Source organism: Piliocolobus tephrosceles, chromosome 15 (assembly GCF_002776525.5).
Source record: "Piliocolobus tephrosceles isolate RC106 chromosome 15, ASM277652v3, whole genome shotgun sequence".
Taxonomy (NCBI): Eukaryota; Metazoa; Chordata; class Mammalia; order Primates; family Cercopithecidae; genus Piliocolobus; species Piliocolobus tephrosceles.
This window is the reverse complement of record NC_045448.1, coordinates 43,972,260-43,982,594: the sequence shown is the minus strand read 5'-3', so window position 1 is coordinate 43,982,594 and position 10,335 is coordinate 43,972,260. Positions and strand designations below refer to the sequence as shown.

General features: G+C 37.8%; 1 protein-coding gene across 2 annotated transcripts in view; it reads right to left on the bottom strand.

Moving 5' to 3' along the window:
- Positions 1–10,335, bottom strand: part of DYNC2LI1 (dynein cytoplasmic 2 light intermediate chain 1) — a 55,830-nt gene that overhangs the window by 17,648 nt on the left and 27,847 nt on the right. The window contains exons 10-13 of one of the 2 annotated variants that reach the window (XM_023195726.1): positions 9,893–9,963; positions 6,868–6,965; positions 6,366–6,458; positions 290–433 (exon numbers count right to left, since the gene is read on the bottom strand). In XM_023195726.1, coding sequence (XP_023051494.1) covers positions 305–433; positions 6,366–6,458; positions 6,868–6,965; positions 9,893–9,963 — 391 coding nt within the window. In that variant the 3' untranslated portion in view covers positions 290–304. Of the gene's footprint in view, positions 1–289; positions 434–803; positions 1,110–6,365; positions 6,459–6,867; positions 6,966–9,892; positions 9,964–10,335 lie in introns of those variants that run through there. The other variant, XM_023195727.1, reaches the window with a different exon arrangement.

Genomic DNA, 10,335 nt, shown 5'->3' with positions numbered 1-10,335 from the left:
TAAAGGGATCTCTTTTTCCATAGCACTCAGCAAGAAGCCTGTGCTTAAGACTGAGGTTCCTTGGAAACATGCTGAAAATTCTGTTCTCAAGGGTGTCAGAACCATACATACTGCAAATAATTTATGAAGTCCTGGTTCGCTGCAATAAGCAGATGGCTTGCTATCTGCTCAGACACCACTCCCTTGGGGTAGTAAATGTGTTTATCTGAAGCTGGGAGTCAACATATTTTACATGTGGCTATGGAAGAACACAGAATAAATCATTTTTAATCACAGCAATTATACTTACTCAAAATGAACTTGGCTAGCAGGTACACAAATCTACAGATTGGAACGGCTTCTTAAAGGCTATCCCACCTTGGAAATAATCCTGGTTATCCCCAACACGTGATGTTTTGTCCTGCTTCTTGATAGGATATCTCGTTAAATGTGCCTGTTCTTCAAAAAGTGGTATTTAAAATAAATGTGTCAGTCTCACAGAGGGGTGCAATGGGTGCTGATTAAAAACGCCCCATTCCAGACCACGGATGGTGACTCTCTAGGTGTGGGGACCCAGTAATGTGCATCTCCTATTTCAGGTGCTTCTTGCGCCTCACTGTTCAGAGTCAAGTTTTGACATCTGTGAACCCAATTCCGGTTTCCTCGCAGCTACAGCTGAGAACGCCTCTTAGAAAGAATGTGTCTAACATGGGCACTTAACCTTGCATTTAAAACTGTAACCAAATACTCTTACTTTTATATTCCTAAAAACATATAAGCAGAAACTTATACATGCTGAATTGAGTATATACCACTTAAACATGTTAGAGGTAGGTAGTAGAAGATTCTTTTATTTGAAAAAAAAATTACACACGGTTCTACAATATTTTTTCCTTTTAAAAAGCTTCAAGATATACAGGGGGAGCACTAGTCCAAGAAATCCAGCTTGTCCTTTCACAAATTATACAGTTTAACTTTCTTCACATATTGCCACAATAGTTAATTCATAATATAATCTTATTTGTACTTGGAAAAGAAGAAATAAATATACAACAATTGAATTAGGTTCAAGAATCAAGCTCGATTTGTTTCCAAGACTTGGAAGAACTTCTTTTGTACCGTTCCAGTTCCTAAAACAAAAATATGTATTACTTTAAGAAAAATCAACTTAAGAATTCAAGGAGGTACGTTAAAACTGCTTCCTCATTTTTTAGATATAACAATGTATCCTTAGTAGCATTATCATTGTAAAGATTTCGTGACAATTATTTTGTAAATGATTATGCTTAGGACTTATTTTCTAGAAATACAGTCTTCAGAGTTTCTGTGCTGCTAAGCAGCACTCAGAGAAGAATTTATTAAACTTTCAGACAAAATTATGTACATAAACTACATAATACATATGAATCGTCTTTCAACTAATGAAGTAGACATTGTCATCCTTCAAGTATTCAAAGGTGCTCTTATTTTTAATTGTTTCCTGTTAGTTCTTATCAAAAACTTGGTTGAAATTAGAAAAATATTTTAAAAACATATACCCAGGCTGGGTGCGGTGGCTCATGCTTATAATCCCAGCACTTTGGGAGGCTGGGGCAGGAGAATTGCTTGAGCCCAGGAATTTCAGACCAGCCTAGGCAACATAGGGAGACCGTGTCTCTATAAAGACTGAGAAAACTAATTATCCAGGCATAGTGGTATGCACGGTGGTCCCAGCTACTTGGAAGTCTGAGGTGGGAGGATTGCTTGAACCTGGGAGGTCAAGGCTGCAGTAAACTGTGATTGCGCCACTGCACTCCAGCCTGGGTGACTTGTGTGTTCAGATGGGGCTATCTAGGGATACACGGGATGGTGGTGTCCACTTTTAAGCATTTTCCTGAGAGATCCTGGGTTCTGTCAGGTATGTCTGTGTGCTTTCAGTCCTTAACTGGGTGAGATACGTTTTCTGGTACAAGGAAAGTACAGGTATGTCTGAATGTCCTAATCAAAAACAAAACTCTTTATGTAATTCCACAAAAAAGTGTGTGTGTGTATGTATGTTTGTGTGTGTATCCTTTGTCCCAGTGATTTTACTTTTAGAAATCTATCACACATAACAATAGAGCAATGCACAAGGATGTAAAGAGAAGGAAACTCATTGCTCTATCCGAGCACAGCTGGAAACAACTTTGACGTCCTCCAGTAAGGACTGATTAAATAATTAGCGTTCATTCACAGGTGGCTTCCAAGGCAGCCAGCAAAAATAAAAGTGGCCACATGAAAAAATAGTATGTGCCATATGAAAAAAGCACACAGCTAGGGAGAGGGCAAGATACTTCCATTTTCTATTTTATATACATCTATCTATATCTTTTGAATTTTTTCACAATGAGTATATGTTACCTTTACAATTCATAAATAAATTTTAGTGGAGGTGGCTATCCTGCACAAGGCAACTGACATGTAAAAGGGGCCATCTAAGGGGATGCCTCTTGGCCTTCTACATGTTGTTCAATGTCTAAATAACTGTACAAAGGTTATCACCACTTCAAATAAACAAAATGTGGTTACTCTGCAAGATAAGGCAATCATTGCCCTTTGGCTAACATAACTGAAGTTCACAGTTGCTATGAAAAGAAAAGCCATTCTAATTTTCAGAAAAATCGCAGATTGTCCCTTTCTTTTTTTTTTTTTTTTGAGACGGAGTCTCGCTCTGTCGCCCGGGCTGGAGTGCAGTGGCCGGATCTCAGCTCATTGCAAGCTCCGCCTCCCGGGTTTACGCCATTCTCCTGCCTCAGCCTCCTGAGTAGCTAGGACTACAGGTGCCCGCCACCTCGCCTGGCTAGTTTTTTGTATTTTTTTTTTAGTAGAGACGGGGTTTCACCGTGTTAGCCAGGATGGTCTCGATCTCCTGACCTCGTGATCCGCCCGTCTTGGCCTCCCAAAGTGCTGGGATTATAGGCTTGAGCCACCGCGCCCGGCCAGATTGTCCCTTTCATACCTATACTCTAAGTTACTAAAATTTGAATGTTAAATGTTTCAAAATGGTATACAGACTTTGGAAGAATTTTTCCTTGTTTTTTTTTTTTAACTTCCTCACTGGATTCTCGGAAGAATTTTCATGGTAATAATCATATGTACTCTTTACAGCTTGTTTTATTTTTTCCTAATAAAGTTAATCCAGTTCACCAGTTATCTACCACTGTGGTTTTAAAGATTAACTCATAAAGAATAAACAAATTGTTTACTGCAAACTTTGTCTTTAACTGGAAGTTAAATTATTTTTACCAAGGACAAAGGTGAAAACATTGTTTTGAGATTCTTTGCTAGTAGTATCTCCCTTTTGCAGACAGCAGACTGTGAGAAAACTAGGGCTATCACACAGGCCACGCCAGAGGGAGAAAAAGGAATAACCAATGTGAGACAGAACCCACCAAGTCCACTAGATCTTCAATATGACAATGATATGTCCTCAAAATAATACATTGATGTTTTAAAGGGATAGCAAGTAAGAAAATTTTCAAAAGATATCTGTGGTTGGCCAAGAAGACCTTAAAAATAAATGTTAACTGTAACTTTTTTTTTTTTTTTTTTTTGCCTTAACAAAAATATAGAAAAGAAGCTGGGTACAGTGGCTCACGCCTGTGATCCCAGCACTTTGGGAGGCCAACTCAGGAGGACTGCTTTAGGAGAGGAGTTCAAGACCAGCCTGGGTAACAAAAAAGGAAAAAATTATCCTGACATGGTGATGTGTGCCTGTAGTCCCAGCTACTTGAGAGGCTGAGATGCGAGGATCGCTTGAGCCCTGGAGTTCAAGGCTGCAGTGAGCCATGATCTCACGACTGCACTCCAGCCTGGATGCCAGAGCAAGATGCAGTATCAAAGAAAAAGAAAAAAACACAAAAGAGGTAGAAGGGCTCAGCAAGTGCTTTCCACATTGACATTCCCTTAAAATCAGGACTGCTTTAAAGCTAGAGGGCTTTTAAAAAGTAGAAAATACTACTAAAGTATTTTCTGCTGCCCATGTGAAGTCTGGCAAAGACAGAACTTTAATTAAAGAGGGCTAATCACGAAAGACCCTACTAAGTCTGCAGGAAAGATGAAAGGGGTCTTCCTACCAATCCTCAGATCCTTGAGGACTGACCTCACAGCACACAACTGGAAACAACTTAAGGTCTCACACCTACGCGTGAAAGAGTATGAAATAATATTCAAATTAAAAATGCTGTATAGTAGAATGTCAAAATTTAGATTCAGATTATCAATGAAATAACAGCAACAACACTGATAATCATTAGGGTATCTTTAAAGCTAAAGCATAAAATTATGCTAAGGTCCTATGTGTGCAATCTGGAATCAATGCAATTCATCTAGAACCACACGAATAAAAGTGGTTTAGAGGCAAACTTAGGATAGCATAACTTTTCAGGTAGGTTAAAAAACATCTTGAACCAAGAGACGATAGGAATTGGTGATCTGCTGGCAGTGAGACACAAGAGATGAATGAAGGGTGATATGGGTACTGTGGGGCTGCCTTCCTTTTCCACACAGAATTCTTACAGTTTTAAGTCATTTAGAGAAGACAGATTTGAATGTGAAAATTCATGATGCTCACAAATACCCTAATCCTTTAATAATACTGATATATATGAACTTAATCAAAGTGATCATTATGCAATATATACAGATATTCTTATCAATAACAACAGTTAATCATTGACCCCTAGATAAATATTAATCAGGGATGACTTCCAACTAATCCTTACATCCAAACTGGAAACATAATAAGGGTTACATGAGGTCATTTTACTGTTTCTACAACATGCCTCTCACTTTGCTACAGCTACAAAACCTCTAAATATTCATGGCATATTTTTCAAAAGTCTTCTGGACCGTTTACATAAAATGTTTTGCTTACTTCTCCAAGGGCCCCCTGCAGGTGAATGCTGAGAAGAATGCCCTGGCTCCTGCTTCCAGCTGATAGCTGTTTTCAGGTTACCCTCAAAAAAATGTGGCTGCCGCCTGAGAAGTTGCCAGGGCTTTCAATCTAGTGCTTACCATACATAAGTTTACTCATATAAGGACAGATTCTGTACAATGTCTCATTTTATCAAATCAAACTAAAACTTAAGTTTGCTTGTTTGTTTATAGAAAAATCTTGGCTGGGCGCGATGGCTCACGCCTATAATCCCAGCACTTTGGGAGGCCAAGGTGGGTGGATCACGAGGTCAGGAGTTCAAGACCAGCCTGGACAAGATGGTGAAACCCCGTCTCTACTAAAAAAAAAACAAAAAAATTAGCTGGGCATGGTGGCGGGTGCCTGTAATCCCAGCCACTCAGGAGGCTGAAGCAGAGAATTGCTTGAACCCGTGAGGCAGAGGTTGCAGTGAGCCGAGGTCACGCCACTGCACTTCAGCCTGGGTGACAGTGTGAGACCCGTTTCAAAAACAAAAAAGAAAGGAAAACTCTAAGTATTTGGGTCATGGTGAGTTTACCAACTCTTACATTCTGACATCAGATTTGTGTGTTCAAATGGGGCTGTCTAGGGATACACGGGATGGTAGTGTTCACTTTTAAGCATTTTCCTGAGAGATCCCGGGTTCTGTCAGGTATGTCTGTGTGCTTTCAGTCCTTAACTGGGCAAGATACGTTTTCTGGTACAAGGAAAGTACAGGTATGTCTGAATTTCCTAATCAAAAACAAAACTTTTTATGTAATTCCACAAACCAAAGAGTATTAAGAAAATATCTCTCCAGCAGCAAGGTAAGAATCACTACTCATCTTTAATATGATGTAAACTAGAAAATCAAAAAGGTTTATGTGAACATCAAGTCATGTCTGGGTGGTGGGATGACAGGTGATTTAAAACTTTTTCTTTATTCATATCAAATTTTTATTTTTTTCTACAGTATACTATTAGTGTGTTATTTAAATAGATGTACTACTTAAATAATTTTAACAGTAAAAAAGAAACACTAAGAAAATACATTGAGAAAAATGTAAGGAATTCCCAAGGCACTCCAGGTTTTGTGATAAAACTTCAGATAAGGCCAGGCGCGGTGGCTCACGCTTGTAACCCCAGCACTTTGGGAGGCCAAGGTGGGTGGATCACGAGGTCAAGAGATTGAGACCATCCTGGCTAACATGGTGAAACCCCGTCTCTACTAAAAATACAAAAAAAAAAAAAAAAAAATTAGCCAGGCACGCTGGTGGGCGCCTGTAGTCCCAGCTACTCGGGAGACTGAGGCAGGAGAATGGCGTGAACCCAGCAGGTGGAGCTTGCAGTGAGCCGAGATTGCGCCACTGTACTCCACGCTGGGCAACAGAGTGAGACTCCATCTCAAAACAACAACTACAACAACAACAAGAAAAACCTTCAGATGAAATTAAGTAAATGTTTAAGATAATACCTGATCCTTCTGAATTCTCATCTCATCAACTTCACTTTCAGCATACTGAGGATCTCTTGCAGGGTCCTTGATATTTTTCAGTGTGTTAATACTCTGAAATTACAAATCTCCAAATCACTTCATGCCCATAACCCAAAATTCAATGGCTACCATCTGCCTAATAAACCAAGCTCCCATTCCTCAGCCTACCACAAAGGCTCTCTATGATCTTTCAAGCTTTTTTCATCACCACTGAGGCCTGCTTCCAATTCCACCAGGTCCCCTTTCAGTTGTCTCTCCCTTCTCTAACAACCATATAACTATCTTTGAAAGTGGAGCAGGAACCATGTCTGATTTTTTTTTTTTAATCACCACAGTGCCTATTTACATTTTCAGCAATGTTTAATTGATTTTTGAGCAGAAGAGATAAAAACAAAGTTATCATAATAGGCCCTTTGGCACATTTCCTATAACTGTTAGATGGTGCTAAAAATCTTGCTTTTAAAAAATTAGAAATATGTACCTTTGGTGGAAAGAGCTTTTCATACACTTTTTTCCACAACTCCATTGGTGAGTGGGCATGAAGCTTTCCAATGTCATTTTCAGGAATAGGAGGAGATCCTAAAATAGCAAGTTTTACTTCAAATGACTGCATTGATTAAAATATTACAAATTCTGCCAATAAAAGAAATGACACTAACAAAGGTATACATCTCAGTTCACTCATTTTCCCTCTCCTTAATATAAAATTTACCCTACCCAGCACAGCAAGGTCATTGGGACAGATTCTAATACTGAAAGAAGAGGAGCCAAAGAGTAATTGGTAAACTGTAACTCTCATTCTCCACACCCTGTATCTGTACCTGTATCTACATCCTATTAACCAGTAATTCTAGTTCTTGGTAGTGTTTGCCCTAGAAACACCTGCAAACTGGTACTGTATTAAGGATTTCACACTGCAGCATCATTTGTTATCAATGAATAAATTGACCTAGAAACAAAATATTCATCAGTGGTGAACAGTGCATTAATTACTATGCATACCCATGCTCTGTAACACTATCCAACAGTTAAAATAAGAAATAGATCCATATGTAGCATTAACATGGAAAAACTACTAAGGTATATTGGTATATTGAATAAAAAGGTATTGAATAATAAGGTATATTTAATAAAAAAGGGAAATTCCAAAAGTGATATAGACTGAACATATAATTATGTTTAAAGCAAATAGTTTTTTCTACACTATATACATGTGTGTAAGGGCACAGGAAATTGGAAAGAACACAGATTTGTTCCTTGTATATACTCTTTTACCTTTTTACAAGGAGATATCTTTATGTATTACTTGTATAATTTAATTTGAAAAATTTAAAAATTTGCTGCCATTTACAATTTGTAATTGGATATTTCCCATTCTTTCTATTTCCAACATCTATTGTTCACCAAAACTGTTTTGCTGGTGATCTTCCAGGACATCCTTACCACTTTGGTGGGAAAAGCATTGATATGCTCCACTGATGTTATTCAGCTTTGCCAAGTTTTACTTGTATTCCTTTGTGTGTCTGTGTGTATATTAAGTTCTATACAATTTTATCACCTGCATAGGTTCATGTATCTGCTACCACAGTCAAGATGCCAACTTAATTCCACTAGCACAAGGATCCTGTGTTGCCCTTTTATAGATATAACCTCCTCCTTCCTGAGCCCTCCTCTCGTCTCCCCATCCACAGTCCTGTCCCTACCCTCTGACCACCACTAATCTGCCTCCATTTCTAAAATGTTTTTCATTTCAAAATTTTTCATAAATAGAATCACACTGTATGTAATCTTTTATAATTGGCTGCTTTTCACTCAGCATGATTCCCTGGAGATTCACCCAGGCTGTGTGTATCAGTCATTTGTTCCTTTGTGTGGCTGAGCAGTTTTCTCTGCTACAGATGTACCTCGGTTTGTTTAGTCATTCACCTGCTGAACAACTTCTGGGCTGTTTCTAGGTTTTGACTACTACACATAAAGCTGCTGTGAACATTGCCTAGAGATTTTTTGTGTGGAATTTAAGTTTTCATTTATCCTGGATAAACGCCCAACAGCACAATTTTTAGGTCATATGGTAGTTGCAAGTTTAGTTTCATAAGAAACTGTTAAACTGTTTTCTAGAGTGGCTGTACCATTTTACACTCCCACCAGCAATGTATGAGAGATCTGGTTTCTCTGCATCCTTGCCAGTATTTGGTGGTGTCACTGTTTTTTATTTAAGGTATTCTGTTAAGTGTATAGTGATATTTCATTGCGGTTTCAATTTGCATTTCCCTAATGACTAACAATATTAAACACCTTTTCATGTGCTGCTTTGCTATTTTTATGTCCTCTCTGATGAAATGTCTGCTTATGTCTTTTGCCCACGTTCTAAATGGATTGTTTATTTTTCTGTTGAGTTCACATACTCTAAACACTAGTCCTCTGTCATGTATGTGGTTTGAAATTCTTTTCTCCCAGACCGTGGCATGTCTATTCATCTTCTTCACATGGGCTTTCACAGAGCAAAAGTTTTTAATTCTGACGAGATCTAAGCTCCATGATTTCAAAATTCAGTAATTATGAACTCTCTTCTGGCCTCCAACTATTCATAGAGGCAAAAGAATTCCATCAGCATTATCTATCAGTACAATAGTGATTCTCACTGCTACTGGAATTAAGTTGGCACTAATGATAATCATAAACATCAGACTCCATGACCATTCATTAAGCAAAATCACCTCCATTCCTTTCATTCCAATTAATCTGTAATCTCATTACAAAGATTTCTATATTTGAAGTCAAGTCACCTTTAGCTTGTAAGACTAATAGAGGATGGGGAATACAAACAAAACAAAACAAAAAAAAAACCCCTACTGCCCATTAGAGTATTAAAAGCAAACTATGTCACCTGCAGAGAATAAAGAAGTATGAGGTTCAAAGAGCTTCACAATGAAAACAGTTTCTGTGGGAAGGTAAGGGGCTTGAGATACAAACTCTTAAACTTCCTTTTGATTCAGAAGCCTGTAGAGTCTATGAGTTTATGAAATACATTCCATCAGATGAGACATGCTATTTCATGACAAAAAATCAAATCATACCTAATTGTTACAAACGTGTTCTTTTTGACTTATTTTTCAATCTCTCATATACTTGCCAATTGCCCGTAATATGTAGCTTTGAATTTCCTCACTACTCTATGCTCCTAGCTTCCTTAAATCCAAGGAGCTAAAATTTAAAAGTACCTGGAAATCAGTGGGGGAAAGAAAATACACGCAATTTGTTTTTCAGTGGAATAGAGATCAGAAATGAGAAATCAGTCTCTTATGTGGTGACATCCCTTCCATCACAAACATGTCAATGTGATGCATGTTACATTAATGCTGGGCATATAAACAAACACACAGGAAATAACAGCAATGATAATGAAACCAGAAACAGGAGTATGTTGGAGACAAAGTGAACATGGAGTAGGATAAAATCAATAAGCAATTAAAAAAAGATTGAACAACCTTAATAAGTTCACTAACCTATTTGACTGAAAGAATCCAATCCTGCTGTGATAAACAGTGGTTTATTCTGATCCACACATATTGATTTGCTACGTGGAGAAAAAAAGATTCTAAATTAGTTTAGCCATTAAATTTGCTGCCACGCTCTCCCATAAACATGACAGCAATATTATGGACTAGTTTTACATTTAGCCACTACTGAGAGCATTGCCCCAAATGAATGACTATCAATTTAAGTGATTTCAAAAATTAAAGTATAGCATAAACAAACATTTTATAGGAAAAAAGTGACAGACCCTATTACCTTAAATCGAAACCAAGAGAAGTAGCAAGGCTAAGAAGATACATACCAAAATTTTCAATTCCATTTCAAATCGATAAAAGAAAGTAATAATAGAGGGATAATATTGATAATGATAATATTATACTTGCTCCCTGATTTATTTTACTTCCTTTCCCAC